This window comes from Paramisgurnus dabryanus, chromosome 15, assembly GCF_030506205.2.
Source record: "Paramisgurnus dabryanus chromosome 15, PD_genome_1.1, whole genome shotgun sequence".
Lineage (NCBI taxonomy): Eukaryota > Metazoa > Chordata > Actinopteri > Cypriniformes > Cobitidae > Paramisgurnus > Paramisgurnus dabryanus.
In genome coordinates, this window is record NC_133351.1 from 20,497,433 (window position 1) to 20,513,896 (window position 16,464).

A 16,464-nucleotide genomic window follows, 5' to 3' on the forward strand; every position below is an offset into this window, starting at 1 on the left:
CCAGTTTCCCTTTGTTTAACTGCCCTGGCTTTGGTCATTATCATAAATATAAGAGACAGACCCTCATCCACATCCATGCAACTCACACTGTTTAAACAAGGTATTTTATGCTGATACATAAAATTGTTTTTGCACCAAAATGATCTGAACTTTATGCACAGTTTGATAAATCTAAAGACTTTGGGGGTGGGATTGGGGGCTTGGCATAATTCATCAATAATTCATTTCTCATGAAAAGTAACAAGATGACTGCCTGACCTAGATATCTAACCCCAATTAAAAATGTATGACTTTCACTTTGAATTATTCCACTATTGCAAATCCTTTATTTACATGTTATTTTCCTTAAGTAATGCTAACAGAAGCATTACATACATTTACTACAAAATGCTGTTATCCAGTTTATATTTTATCAACAAATAGTTCCAAACAATGACGTTTTTTTATTATTTAAAAGTGTAAATCGTTTTACTTTATGCTACATGCAAATGAGACAAAATAGACTCCAACTCGCAAAGGAATAGACTCAAATATTCATAATTGTCCACTGGAAAGCTACACTTTTAGAAAAAAATGGTCTCTATAGCTGTCACTGGGGTAGTAACCTTTGCAAATATACACCTTTGTACCCATTACCTCAAAAGTACATATTGGTACCAAATGTATACATTTCTGCACCCAAATGGTACATATTATGGCCTCTTTAAATATTGCCCCGGTGACACTTTGGGTCTTTTGACCATTTTTCTAACAGTGCACAAGGATCAACTAACATCATTATACTGTAATAATACTGTCCTTGTTATTGACTTTGTATACCAGTGGAAAATATCCCGACTCCAGTCATTGTAAAAAGGTAAGAGCAAACATTCAGCTTAACAAATGGGAGGAACTTAGTTTCATCAGGACAAATTAGTTTAATTGATAGTCATGTCAATCAAGGTTTGCTGTCAGACATCCATGAGGTAAAGACTTTTGTCCTTGCAACATGAGTCATTATCCAGACCCAGGCTGTCTCAAAACAAGCACACACACTTCCATTAGACCACACATCATGATAGTTAAATGCCTTTACCAAGTACATTTGATGACATCCACCCATAAAAGCATTACTTTAACACATAATTATTTGGAAACATAATATATGTATAATTGTTCTTTTGTCAAACTTCCTACAAGAAACGTCAAACATATACTAATAGAGTGTCAGAGTTTAAAGGAGACTGATTATAGTCCATCTGTTGTGACTCTATTAATGAATTTAAATGGGACCATTGAGACATTGACCCCAACAGCTGCGCTCTTTGGTAACCTTAAGCTAATAAGACCAAAACATTCACCATTTAGGTTAGAGACAGGCCAAGACTGCTAATGCATTTCATATTAAAGTAAACCATCCCCTTAAACTGCATAATATTACATTTATCAAGTCTACACACTTGGCATGTCACTATTGAGTCATAAAAGCTTTTATATCTTTGGTATGTTTTAAAGGAAATGTCAAATTTTTACATTAAGGGCAGTGGGTATTTACACAGCAGAGAAGCAAACATTAGAGACAGTGATTTTTTTTCTTTATTTATTTAGTTGATATCATGAACATGTGGAGAAAGCTTATATTACTGAATAAGGTTGAATTCTGTTTTTCTATTTTTTATATGTAGTTTTTAGTGTTCAAATATTATAAGCATTATCAAGGATTTAATGTGGTATAGCTTTACCACTGCTTTCAATACATGTTTTTGAGTGTCTATGAGGTATTTAACATGGCAAGGAAAGGCAACACAGAATAAAGAGACTTGAATAAGAGATCCTACACATGATTGACCGACAGTATTTTACTTAAGCACCCACAATAAAATTTGTACCAAAACTGAAATATATTCTACACAAAAAAATTCATATTTCCCAACATTAGTCACTGGGCAACTTCACTAAGTGCTATGGGATTCAATAGTGTCTTTGATTGTGTTGATCAACCATAAAGGACATCAGGAACCACCCAAAGCTTATTTTTCTGGTGTGGGCCTGACCATGTTTCCATGACAACACTGAATCTTTAACTTGTTGACTTTAGTTCCCCTGCAGCTTCTTCATGATCCGGCTCTCGGGTGGAGCAGTGGTGAACAGCGTGCCCACAAAAGCATGCGTTCCCCATATAGTGTGCCGGATCACTTTGCAACAACCCAAATCTTCTATTTGGAAACCTAAATGTCGATATCTTTCATCCGTTTCAAAGAGAGTGTTGTTTGTGTATGACCCAAAGAACTGAGGACAGAGAAAGTCAATTTAAAGAAAGATGTGTGGAACCAAACAGTAAATCTTGTATGTGTCAAACGTTCAGCAACACTTACTGCAAGGCCAGATGACGGGTCTATAAAATCTGCCCAAAATCCTTCTTGTTGAAGAGCACAGCATATCTCTTTTGCACCTTCAATAAACTGCATATAACACAGGTATTAACACAAAACAGCAATCAGTAATCTTCATAAGCTTCCACTTGATTTCGCTGCAAAAATCTTTCCTTTTAAAATCAGTGGCCCAAAAAACACATTAAACGTTAGCATTCTTAAACCTTGGCCCCATTCCAATTAGACGGGAACTGCACAGAAATGTGAACCAGACAGTTAATAGCCAAAGGCACACATTGCTGAGTCACATAACTCTCTCAATGCACACACTTTTAAAGGGACACTTCACTTCTTTTGAAAATATGCTCATTTTCCAGCTCCCCTAGGAGTTAAACATTTGATTTTTACCTTTTTGAAATCCATTCAGCTGATCTCCGTGTCTGGCGGTACCACTTTTAGCATAGCTTAGCACAATCCATTGAATCTGATTAGACCATTAGCATCGCGCTCAAAACTAACCAAAGAGTTTCAATATTTTTCCTATTTAAAACTTGACTCTTCTGTAGTTATGTGTACTAAGACTGACAGTAAATTAAAAGTTGCGATTTTCTAGGCAGATATGCTAGGAACTATACTCTCATTCTGGCGTAATAATCAAGGACTTTGCTGCTGTAACATGGATGCATGAGGCGCAATGATATAAAAGTGCCCGAAAATAGTCCCCTGCTATTAAAAAATACTAAGGGAACTATTTGCGGCTGCTGCGTTATATAATTGCGCCTCCTGCAGCCATGTTACAGCAGCAAAGTCCTTGATTATAACACCAGAATGCTGATGGTCTAATCAGATTCAATGAATTATGCTAAGCTATGCTAAAAGTGGTACCGCCAGACCCGGAGATCGGCAGAATGAATTCCAAAATGTATTCCAACTCTAGGGGAGCTGGAAAATGAGTCTATTTAAAAAAAAAGTGGAGTGTCCCTTTAAGGGGGACACTTTTAAGTCCTACTGTACTGTATTTGCAAAAGGACAAAAACATTGAAAGGTTAATGTGTTGTAACTCAATAAAAATATCAGAATTTGCATTGCTGTGTACAAAAATAGCACAAATGTGATACACGTTGCAAAATATTAAGCATAACTGAACTCACTTTAGCCAGTAGCTCTTCTCTCTCTTGGTCCACCTGTTCAGACCAGCCCGTCATGTCGTTTTGTGTCTTTTGAGTTACAGTGACCACCATCATGCCATCTGATGGAGCCTCAGGGAACATTGACTCAAAATCTAAAAAAACAAGATGAATAGGATACATACCTACATCATGTGCAGACACGAAAAACTGACCAAAATACTATAAAAACACAGTAAAGATGAAGATGCTACCCTCTTGTGGCCAACTTTTAAATTACAACTTTTAAAAACAATACATGATGCCAGTGATTCTAAACCAGGGGTGGGGAACCCTGGTCCTGGAGGGCCACTGTCCTGGAGAGTTTATTTCCAACCCTAATTAAACACACCTGAAAAAGGTGTGTTTGGTTAGGGTTTGAACTAAACTCTGCAGGACAGTGGCCCTCCAGGACCCAGGGTTCCCCACTCCTGTTCTAAACTCTCAATCTGGTTTTGAAGTCCCCCAACACACAGTTGATGGTACCCAATGACTTCTATAGTAGGACAAAGAAATACTATGGAAGTCAATAAACATCGTCAACTGTGTGCTTACACTTCTTTATTAAAATACCTTCTTGTGTTCAACTGTTGTATATTAGTAGTCTGAGAGTGTATTATAGTAGTTTGCTTAAGTCCATGAAACAGCAGCATACAGACCTTTCTTTAACAGTGCAGGGCAGGACTGAATAGCACACTCAACACTGGAATGATCAAAATAATGCTCGACTTTATTGACGTTTTGTGCTGCAAGGGTTTGCTCAGTTTCCTAAAGACAAAAACATATCAACAGAATTTATGTTAATGACAAATGAAGTATGTTCAGATATAAGGTTAACATATGAGAAGCTCAGACGCAAAAGCAACTAAATGCCAGAGAAAGAGATTAATTACAGTTTTTCTCAGTCGCTTTGGTGCCTTTCTCACATCATTATTTAAATTTGCACAACAGTTAGTTCAACCTCCACAACATTCAGTCATTTGTGCACATCATAGTAGCAGTTTCTCATTCCTTCGAACAAATTGCAAATGCTGTTGGACATGCATCAATTGCTTTCATACAACGGCTGTTTTATAACATTATAATTTGCTTATATCATGTTAGTCAAAATTAATTATACTAGTTAATGCTGAATAGGCATTTCATTTAAAACTAATAGTCCTCATTTCATTGCTTGAGTCATCACATACAAAAATATTGAACTAGTTGTCAAATTCATTTTTAAAATATATATATATATATATATATATATATATATATATATATATATATATATAAAAAAAACTAAATTGAACAACTTCTGAAATTATGTAGCCAGACCGAGAGGAATGTCTGGAAGTGCAAGAATGATTACAGTACTATGTATGTTGTATGTTCAGTTCCAATATGTACTGCAATATTGTTTACAATTGTGCACAGCTCTATCCAAAGGGAGTTTATGTTTGTTGTAAATAAGAGTGTATTTATTCTTTTGCACAATGTGTAACTTTACTGTATTTTTCAAATAGCTGTGCAACTAGTATATAGTGATGTCTTGAGCATTCTGACTTTTTGCATTGGAAAACATTTAGAGACAACTGTCGTAATGAAAACATGACAAAGCCATTTGACTATCTTGTTTATAAACAATGGTTTCTGGACTTTTCTTCTTGATTATACTGACCCTTTCATTGACATGAATACTTGCTTTTGAGCAATGACCATTTTGAGCAAGTGACACACTTTTGCAGGTTATCAACTAGGTTTTGCAGTTTGTACCAATTGTTTTGAAAACTGCATGCAAATTTAAATAGTGATCTGAGGAATGCACCAAAGCGAGTGAGAAAAACTGTAATGATTTGTAAGCCATTTATAATTAACATGACCAACATCAAGATTTTAACAACATTTGTATACATTTTGAATAGACTTATATTATCTGATAGTATCTCATACATGAAGCTCATTGATGAACTGAGCCATAACGAAGCCGTGTCTCTCCATTCCGGACTGAGCCGTAAGCACATCAGGCATCATGCTGTGGACGGGGGCAGTCCTCTGCTCTCCTGTGCCCTCTAAATGACAGTCAAAACCCATATTACCCGGCAACTGAAAGCGTTTGTCCTGTGGTCCGAATGGTCCCATGGTTCTGTCTGGCCACACTGTTCTTGGTGCTGTTCACAAGAAAACAGAGAAGAAATCTGTAACCTCCATGTTAAATATTCTGTTTCTCAAAATCCATTTTGAATTTATTTTATTAATATTGGAATAGTTTTTCTTTCTTATAAATAGCAACATTAATTTACCCGTGTCATGGGTTGTGCTGTTTAGGTGTGGCTCATCTGAACCAGATGCCCCAGAGAAGGTTCTGGCCCCTGCAACACGATGAACGAGAACGTGAAGCCCTGGCAGGTACGTCACCAGCCGAGCTCTGCTGCAGAGCACCTAAAACAGAAAAAATACAAAGTATTTATAAACAGATCATAGGGTGAGTTAAACATATCTACAATTATTGTGCGAACACTAGGGTGGTCCTTATTTTTCAACTTTTAAAAGTTCATGCTCTCACCCCACCAATATGTTTGAATAAATAAATAAATAAAATTGGGCAAAAATTTTTCAATATGAATTAATATTTAGAGGTTGCTCAAGACCTTTGAAGTTTAACACAATTGCGTATTATGTGATACTTTTTGCTAGCATGTATAATTGTTTAATAATATATACTTATGGCAGCAATGGACCTTTTTGACCATGCTCCATGAAATTAAAGTTCCTGTTTTAGTTGTGATATGTCTTTCAAAGCAAGAAAGCTTCAATGTGAATGAAGCACAATAGACAATATACACTGAGACAATGGCTAAAGCAACACAAAACAAGTCAGCTATATGGTTACTTGGATCAGAAGTGACTGAAATAACTGGAACAAAGTTACCCTCCAAGAAGCAAGTTTTATGTGTGTTGTGCGTTTTTAAATGGTACAGTTTTTGCAAAAATACGTGATTTTGGAAATATTCAAAGGCTTTGAGCAACCTCTAGATGTTGTAGTAACAATTCAAAATGTTGCACAGCGTGTTTTTATTGATATCCTAACACATTTAGGAGGTGAGAGGTGAACATTTAAAAAAAATAACCCATTATAGCAGGGGTGGGCAATCCTGGTCCTGGAGGGCAACTGTCCTGTAAAGTTTAGCTCCAACCCTAATCAAACCCACCTGAATGTCATTTCCAAGTAATCCTGCAGCCTTTGATCAGGATTTTCAGGTGTGTTTGATTAGGGTTGGAGCTAAACTTTGCAGGACAGTGGCCCTCCATGCCCACCCCTGTATTATAAGGACCACCCTAGCGAACACAAACAGCTAACATTCAATCATGTGTAAATAAGAGCATCACATTTCATATTCTGGAGGCTATGGTGCATTTACTTGGACATACTTAATATGGTTTGTATAATAAGACATGTAGGCATTTATTGGAATATAGAAGAACCTACACTGGTCATCCTGTTGGGCTTCTGTTTACAGTTCAACTGTAGGTGGAAAAATATTGAATGTATTATTACATGACCTTTTCTTTTTAAATTCGGTACAATTGCTATTTACAAACACAGTGCAGAGCTTTATTTGATAAGCATTGATATGTTTATTTAGCTGAAAACAGCTCAACAAATCTTTACAAAGTGGAACTTTTTTATCATCTTCAATTTCTAACGTTACTTCTTATAACTGGGAACAGAAGTATTATTGGGTTGTCAGAAACATGCAGGTGTATTAAAGCAGGTTCTGTCTGTTGGGTTTTTAACTAGAACAATAAAGGTCACAGGACCAATGGAGAAAGATTATAAACTTACCAACCAAAAATAAATACATTTTTCACTTCAAGCATATATTTAAACGTGAATAGCATATTTACAAAGAAGCACAATGTCACATTTGGACTATTAAAACATGTCTCATTAGCATAGCGGCTAACGTTAAACTAAACTGTCTGATGTAATAACATAATCACTGAAACACAACTTATATTGCATTATATTTGGTTCTCACTTTATGGATCAAATTTAGATAATGAATGTATTTTATCTTACCTGTATTTTGATGGACTTATGTAGCTGGATTTAAGGTACTTTTCGTATAACCTTTTGATTACGTACGTACGGCAACTTGTGAAGGACAAAAACACAGCGGCTAAAAAACACAGCGGCTGAAATTCATTACAACTCCGCTAGATGGCAGCAGGTTCACACAAACTTTTGCCGGAGACTGCAGTTTCCTACCAAGCTGGATGATTATTTGACCAAATCTCAGTTCTGATATCAATCGAGAAACTCTAAAATCAGACATTCCCTCTAATGTATTTTCCATTTATTTGAAGAAAGAGCGAATTGCCTCATAAATTAAAATGAAAGGAAAATACATTAGAGGAAATGTCAGATTTTTATACTGTGCTTTTCAAATTAAAGATGCTTGAGCTCAAGTGTCAAAGCACTGAAGGCATTTGTTTCAGGAAAGAGATTACTACTATTACCTTTAATTTCGGATACTGCATAATGCGGCAAAATAAAATGATTTATGAAAACTGCTTTCAGATAGATAGATTGATAGATGCAACCCCAAATCAGAAAAAGTTGGGAGCACTGTAGATATTGTGAGTAAAAAAGGAATGGAATAATTTACAAATCTCATAAACTTATATTTTATTCACAATAGATCAAATGTAGAAAGTTAAACATTTTGAAATGTCATGCCAAATATTGGCTCATTTTGGATTAGCTACATGAGAGTTACACATTCCAAAAAAAGTTGGGATAGGTAGCAATAAGAGGCCGGAAAAGTTTAATGTACATATAAGGGACAGCTGGAGGAGGACCAATGTTTAGGAATAGGAATGTTGTCCCATTCTTGTCTAATACAGACTTCTAGTTGCTCAACTGTCTTAGGTCTTCTTTGTCGCATCTTCCTCTTTATGATGCGTCAAATATTTTCTGTGGGTGACAGATCTGGACTGCAGGCTGGCCATTTCAGTGCTCAGATCCTTCTTCTACGCAGTCTTGACGTTGTAATTGATGCAGTATGTGGTCTGGCATTGTCATGTTGGAAAATGCAAGGTCTTCCCTGAAAGAGACAACATCTGAATGGGAGCATATGTTGCTCTAAAACAACCTTTCAGCATTGATGGTGCCTTTCCAGATGTGTAAGCTGCCCATGCCACATGCACTCATGCAACCCCATACCATCAGAGATGCAGGTTTCTGAAATGAGCACTAATAACAACTTGGGATCTCCTTGTCCTCTTTAGTCCGGATGAAATGGTGTCCCAGTTTTCCAAAAAGAACTTCAAATTTTGATTCGTCTGACCACAGAACAGTTTTCCACTTTGCCAAAGTCCATTTTAAATGAGCCTTGGCCCAGAGAAAACGCCTGCGCTTCTGGGTCATGTTTAGATATGGCTTCTTTGACCTATAGAGTTTTAGCCGGCAATTGCGAATGGCACGGTGGATTGTATTCACCGACAATGTTTTCTGGAAGTATTCCAGAGCCCATGTGATGATTTCTATTACAGTAGCATTCCTGTACGTGATGCAGTGCCGTCAAAGGGCCCGAAGATCACGGGCATCAAGTATGGTTTTCCAGCCTTGATCCTTACGCACAGAGATTGTTCCAGATTCTCTGAATCTTTGGATGATATTATGCACTGTAGATGATGATAACTTCAAACTCTTTGAAAATTTTCTCTGAGAAACTCAGAAAACTATTTTTCAATGCAGCATTGGGGAAATTGGTGATTCTCTGCCCATATTGACTTCTGACAGACACTGCCACTCTGAGAGGCATTTTTTATACCCAATCATGTTGCCAATTGACCTAATAAGTTGCAAATTAGTCCTTAAGCTGTTCCTTATATGTACATTTAAATTTTCCGGCCTCTTATTGCTACCTGTCCCAACTTTATTTGGAATGTGTAGCTCTCATGACATCCACAATGAGCCAATATTTGGCATGACATTTCAAAATGTCTCACTTTCAACATTTGATATGTTATTTATATTCTATTGTAAATAAAATATAAGTTTATGAGATTTGTAAATTATTCCATTCCTTTTTTACTCACAATTTACAGTGTCTCAACTTTTTCTGATTTGGGGTTGAAGAAATATATATATATAAATATATATACTTGTTCATATATATATGAAGAGTTTGTTGCAAAACAAGATAAATCCGTTTTTAACATTTTTGTCAAAACATGTTTATTATTATGTTATCAAGTTATTAATTTGTTTTATGGTGCTACTTAGCTGTATTTTTTTAAGTTGATGAAGGTTTAAATCAAAACAAACCAACTGCAGTTGAATTGCTATTAATTGAAATGCACAACCAAAAAACGAGATTTCTGGAAAAAAAACGGAATTATCTCGTTTTGCAACGAAACTCTTTACATATTTGGTTTCAAATACTCATAGTCAAACAGATAATTTTGTTATTTCGGCTACTTAATCAAGGAGCTTAATCAAGGTAGACCTTATAATTAAATGTATTATTCACTTGTATTATATTGCTGAGTTAATACACTTGAATTACATTTATCCAAAGCCTATTTACATCCATACATGGTTTTTTGTTACGTAACACATAGGCGTTCTATGGAATGCATTATGACGTCGTAAAGAGTGTGGGCGGTTCCAGGATATATAAGGCGCAGCTTTCTGAATCGAATCAAGGTAAGTGTGTTAAAGTCCCGGTTTAAATACTTTTATTTAAATATTTTACTTAATGTTAGCGATAAAGACAGAGATTTTTACTTAAATAACATTTTAAAACAAATCCACCATGAATAAGATTTGCCTCAATTACGTTTGATATTTGCTCTTAGATTCTTTCATTATTTCCTAACTCGGGTGCAGCACCCTCAGTGGGACTGGCAGCTGTCTGCCCTAGTGTGTTTATTAGGCCAGGTTTCGACAAAATCTAGCGCCCTGTACATAAAGGGCGGGCAGGGGGCTTCAGAGTTCACACCAGGGTCTCATTAAGAGGCCCTTGCAAGGACTTCAGATACAGGAATGTTTGTTTGCAGATGTTTGAAAAAAGTTAGTTAAACGGAACTTAACGGTCACAAACTGGACGGGATGAATGCTGCTAGGTAGCCAGACCCTCTTGGGCACATCTGGCATATTCAGCTGAGGATAGCATAATTATATGATGTCTATGGAGGAGAGGACCACTTGCATAGAGCTATATCCCAATCCGAATTTGATTTTTAAGTAAGTACTTTTATTTGTATTTACATTTATGAAGCACATGTTATCATATTATTAGCTATGTATTATAAATTGTAGGCCTATTGACTTATATAGAGCAAGGACTTATATTTTTTTCTTCATAGCCAATCATATGTTGAAATTAATCATGGCGCTACTGAAAAATCCAACTAAGACCAGCATTTTTTTCTTTAGCTGGTTTAAGGTGGCAGTAGTTGGTTTAAGCTGGTCCTTCCAGCCTGGCAAAGCTGGTCAAGCTGGTCTTCCAGCCTGACCAGCTGAGTCCAGCTAGATCAGCTTAAAATGTGACCAAAACAAAGCTAGACCAGCTTGCTACACCAGCAAAACCAGCTAAAACCAAGCTGGGAGACCAGTCAAAACCAGCTTATGCTGCAAGCTCCCTGTTTTGTCTATGTTTTAGTTCTTGTTTCTGTCTACTGTAAAACATGTGTAAGATACCCGATGGATTTGTATGAGTCTTGACAGGTTTGCTATTCTCATGTTCTAATTCAGACCCAGTTCCAGTGGCCACGATGCTCGTTTCACCACAGATCTACTTTGGTCCCATCATCGTGATTCCCAGTGACAACTGCTTCCTTTAAATTTTAATTTGTATTAAAGAGTAATTATGGTAAGAGTAAATATTTCCTTTGGTGTGTAAGTGTTTATTAGTACATGTACAATAAAAGAGACCCCAAAGTAAACAATGACGCAAGTTGTTGTCGCCGATGTAAATCTCTTTCCTTGAACTACAACAAACACACGGATTGTAGGAAACAGTTTACTTCCTGGCCTTGTTAACGTAGACAAGACTGAAATTATCATAATTCCTCCTGCTTCGGTCTCATAGCCTGTAAATTAACTCCTGTTAGCATTGCAATGTGACCAAATCTTTCAAACATGGTAAGGAGCATCACATTTTCAGCTGACGTTAGAGATATTCAGGCCAATCACAACGTACAGATTAGCTGGCCAATCAGCCACACATAGCTTTTCAGATCAATGAGTTTTGTACAAAATCTGTGCGTTTGAGGAAAGCAGTAAAACTGGAGCTACAAAAATGTACGCTATGTGGAAAATAATGTGTTTTTAACCATAAACCACGCTAACACATTTTATTATACCAAATACACAAAATAACTTTAACTGTAAAAAAAATTCTGTAGAAATTCAAGTATTACTGGGTATTACTGGCAACTAGCTGAAGGTAATTTACTGTAGATTTTACATTTATTTACTGGCAACAGTTAAATGAACATGAAACATTTTCAGTCTTTATCTTCTACAGTAGTTACTGGCAATCAGCTGCAGAATTAAAGCAAATTTTTTCAGTGTTGTTTTTAGCAATGAAATAGGTGCAAATTAAATTTTATAATATAGTATTCTGTCTATAGTATACAGCAGGTAAAATGAGTATTGAACACTTCACCATTTTTTTTTTGTAAATATAATTTTAAAGGTGCTATGGATCTGTAATTTTCACCAAATGTTGGTAACAACCCACGGACTACATGCAAAGAAATTAAACTATAGATTACCATAAATTAAGTTACTGTATGTGTAATCATGTAAAATGACACAGGCAAAAGTATTGGACCCCTAAAGAAAATGAAGTGCAGAAAGGCATGGAAAGCCAATGCAGTCAGTAATATAAAAGCAATACTGACCCTTGTCAGTGCAAATGATAACAGCTGATTTAGTTCCAACTGATGGCCTATAAAATAGTGTCTCATTATAATTTGACTAATACTGTAATTTATATGACAAAACATTTATAGCCAATTATAATATGAGAAAGGATTTCATATAAGTCATCTTCTAAACTTTACTATGCTGAACAATGCCGATGAAGGAAATGTTTTAAAACAAGAATTTTAATGCAAGCTTTTCCTGGCCTTTAATGGTCGTTATTACTTAAAAAAAAATTAAAAACATTTACAGTACTGTATGTCTGTCTTCTTGATTTATTGTAGTAATTCTCACTCCTTTGTGAAATTTTATATAAAAGCATGAGGTGCAAAGTGCAAAATAAATGAAAAGCAACATTGAGTTACAGACATTAAAGCAAAACAGTTATTGTTTAGCGGTATGTCTTCAAGTTTCTACAAGTTTTGAATATAAAGCAAAAACACTTGAAAGCGTCTCATAGAGTGGGTGTTTTTGCATTCTTAAAAATCTGTCATTTTGCCAAAGTCTCCATCATGGGTCAGTTGTTAAATGTGTTAATACAAAAAAGCAACAGAATTCATCTCTGTATAGTTCCTCAAAAACTCTGAGCTCACCCCGCAGCACTGAAATCCATTACCAGACAGTGTTTGTTAGCCCAGTCAATGAGAATAAGAACCCAACAAATAAACCAGTAACAAAGCCAAAGGGTTTCTTTTCAATAAAAGGCATCAGTTGAAAACTGCAGCACTGCACTTAGTCTAATGGGATGTAGATGTTACAATAGCTTCAGGGATTTTTTCAATATTCTTTTAGTGGTACTCATACAGCCATTTGTCTGCCATATTTTTGATATGTCATGTTCATTCACTGCCACAAACATGGTGTATTGTAATCGTAACATTTTCTAAAACGTTTATATCAATGACATACAGTCAGGATGATTATCATTGCCTATACATTATCAAACAAGATTGCAAACACATGAGATACACAAGACTGCGAAAAATGCCTAAATATTGAGAAAATGTTCATCCATGGCCCTCATATCCTTTCAAAGGCAAACATCCTGTATCACAACAAGTTACCACACGTTCTCAAATCACCAGATGAACCGGTCGTCTTTATGAAGGACCAGGACCTGGTTTCTGAGAAATGCATGTATTTGGAGCTAAAGGCATAAACCACTTACTAGAGCATAAAATGTGATTTTTGTTGATAAGGCTTGTTTTTGTGTATGTGTGTGTGATGGTACAGTACCATATCAGTTCAACAATAGCTGATACTGTAAGTAAGTAAATGAATTGCCAGAGCATGCCTAAATCCACTGGCACTGGCTGACAGAACTGGAACTACAACTTTAACTTATAGTGACAGTAGCATATAGGGAAAAATGTGTGGAACTAAGCTCATTTGATACTGATATTTTCCACACTTTGAAAACAGCAGTTCTTTCATTTCAGTTTGAGGAAGAAATGCATGAAAATAAATCTTAGAAACATACAGACTTGCTGTGAAATATCATAAAATAATGTATTTTTGATAAAACAGTCATCTTAAGAAAATACTGCAGTTAAATTTGATTTTGCAAGGTTTGGAATTCATCCAACCTGATGGAAGGCATTAGTTTTTAATCTGCTTTCAATAGCACATTTTTCCAGTGTATGATTGCAACATGATTTTAATCTGCCTCATTCTGCCAAAAAAACTCTTAAAGGTTAAAGATGCTGTGTTAAGATATACATGGGCACATTCTCCTAAAAGTTAAGCCTTTATCTTGTTGCAAATGTATTGTTAATTACTTAATGCATACATTTTTGGCATGGAAATCTTATCTATCCAAATATAATTCACATTTTTTTGTAGGTTACATTTTATGAGTGTTATTAAAATAACATGTTTTTAATTAATCTTCATGTAATCTCCATGTTTTTTAGATCTACTAAGCTCAAGCCAATAAAGTTGACTACTTTTAACATCAGGATGTTTTGCTTTGCGTTACCTCACATACTTATTTAAGTAACAAGAACATCTTTAATGACAATAAGTGAGCTTGAGAACCGGTTACACAACAAGATTTTCACTATTCATTATTTAAGGAAGAAAATAAATACAACTGCATTACACTGTAAAATGTCAAAAAAATTGAGACTGTTCTTGCATTTATTGTACTGCATACTGTGTTATTTTAGTTTGTTTCATGTCTACTGAATTCATGGGAACAGCACAGATTTGTAGCAAAAATACCCTTTTCCTTCTCACTGGTAAAATAAAATTTCAAAAATGAGTGTATCAGCTGAGGGGACGTCTCAAAAGAAAAGAGGCCCATGAGTTATGTTTAACTTTCACATTCCAGAGACTCGCAACGTTTGTTATTGTAAATTGGGGTGGTCCAGTGGGGGTTACAAATAACCTTTTCGATAAATAGCATTATCAAATCCACATGTTTCCAAGTGACCACTACCTAGCAAATTTTTTAGTTTGGTGTAGAGCACATGTGGTGTTTCTGCTCAGTCAGCTTGAAGCTACAACAGCTGTGGCAAAGAAAGTTTCTAGAGACAGAAAAGGAAATGATAGAAACATGAAGAGAGTGATGGAGACATGAATGCATAGGCTACTCTAGACTATACTAAAACTCAGGATTTTTATTTATGAGCTATTTACAACACCCAATGTGAATCGCATTCAAACCTCTATAACAGTACAATACAATAAGGTCTACTACAGAGATAAGGATATTAGCAAAAGTGTTAGCAACATTCTTGAATGTAAATTCACAAGTTTTTACCAAAAATTGTAAATGATCCAGGAAGGAGACAGATCTTGTTGGTTTACTGTAAGGATGTGGTCTCCAGTCATGGAACAACTTCTTGCTCTGGATGTCCTCCAACCAACTAACATTCCTGTTATGGGTTGTGCTCTTAAACTGCTGCTGACACTGAAGAACAGGAGGGATCTGTTATCTTCAGCATATATAAAACACATGTAGAATCAAAATAAATAAGAAAATTTAATCAGATGTGATTAATCTGATATTACACGATGTGTCAGATAAACACAGTTTTGTTAAGGTTGAATTATGTTGTTTACAAAAAGAAAATAAGTGAAATGCAAACTGCAAATAGAGTGTACAGTAAAATGTGGATTACAATTTAATTATCACGGATTATTGTAATGAATGGTGAAATGTAACTGGGATTGCAAAAAGTGAGAAAACAAATGTGTGTGTTTGTCATGTCGGACAATGTGGAGCCAGTGATATTGCGAAACCGAGCTGGGAAAAGAGCACAAAAAACCACAAGACATTCTTCTCACATTTCATCAAAACCTTACCCTCCCCATAAAGTTGAAAATATGGCCATTTCAGAAAATATCTTGTACATCGACCTCAAGGTGAGTGCTCCGTTAGACACTATATTTGGGAAGCGCGGATTCTAGGAACATTAATAATCAGGCCAAAACATAACAATAAAAATGTTTCAACTTTAATTCATTGTTGCAAATCATCAGAGATGAATGAAGGTTTGTGATTAATGCTATTCAAGTTAAAAATCATACTGTTACAAAAAATTAACATGTGACTATTAATAAATAGTTAAAAAATTACATCATAGTACTCATACTCTTCAGTCCCTGCACTGTCAGAAAAAATAGTCAAAATATGGTCCCAAGCTGAGGTACTAATATGAACATAGCTTTGGTACTTTTCAAAGGATACTACTGTCCCAGTGACAGCTAGGACATTTCTGACATGTTCTAGTACATATTATCTCGTGCTTATCTGTACTTTTTAAGATACTTTATGTATTCCATTAAAGTTATTAATTACTTCATAAAAAAGCATTAAGTAACTTAATCCAAGCACCAAAATATAAAAGTATAGTAATCTGATTACTTCTTTTGCATTATTCCTTCTGTTTCACATTTACAATGCTATGAAATCAGCTGAATTAGAACTTAGAAGTAACTTTAATGACTTTAATGTCATATCGGTGCATTGATTTAAAGAAATTAATTGAATTAGTAATCCAACAAGAATAAAAAG

The 16,464-nt window shown here is 35.4% G+C and overlaps 1 protein-coding gene across 2 annotated transcripts; it reads right to left on the reverse strand.

The window, feature by feature from the left end:
• Positions 1–1,715: 1,715 nt before the first annotated feature.
• mmadhcb (metabolism of cobalamin associated Db) lies at positions 1,716–7,703 on the reverse strand. Of its 2 annotated transcripts, none has more exons than XM_065292643.2 (8): positions 7,584–7,703; positions 6,990–7,025; positions 5,803–5,941; positions 5,453–5,670; positions 4,177–4,285; positions 3,503–3,633; positions 2,355–2,441; positions 1,716–2,268 (listed from the first exon to the last, which is right to left on the reverse strand). In XM_065292643.2, exons 2-8 carry the CDS (start codon positions 6,996–6,998, stop codon positions 2,074–2,076), a joined length of 888 nt encoding a protein of 295 aa, XP_065148715.2. In that variant the 5' UTR covers positions 6,999–7,025; positions 7,584–7,703; the 3' UTR covers positions 1,716–2,073. The 2 variants fall into 2 exon arrangements, with proteins under 2 accessions (XP_065148715.2, XP_065148716.2); XM_065292644.2 differs by having other exon boundaries at positions 6,986–7,025; positions 7,584–7,692.
• Positions 7,704–16,464: the final 8,761 nt, after the last annotated feature.

Bases quoted from the DNA above. Each gene is read 5' to 3' on its own strand.
- mmadhcb (XM_065292643.2), bottom strand. The intron at 5,671-5,802 runs GTAAATTAATGT...TCTTGTGAACAG, and splicing joins CAGCACAACCCATGACACGG to CACCAAGAACAGTGTGGCCA. The intron at 2,442-3,502 runs GTGAGTTCAGTT...TGTTATATGCAG, and splicing joins GAGAAGAGCTACTGGCTAAA to TTTATTGAAGGTGCAAAAGA.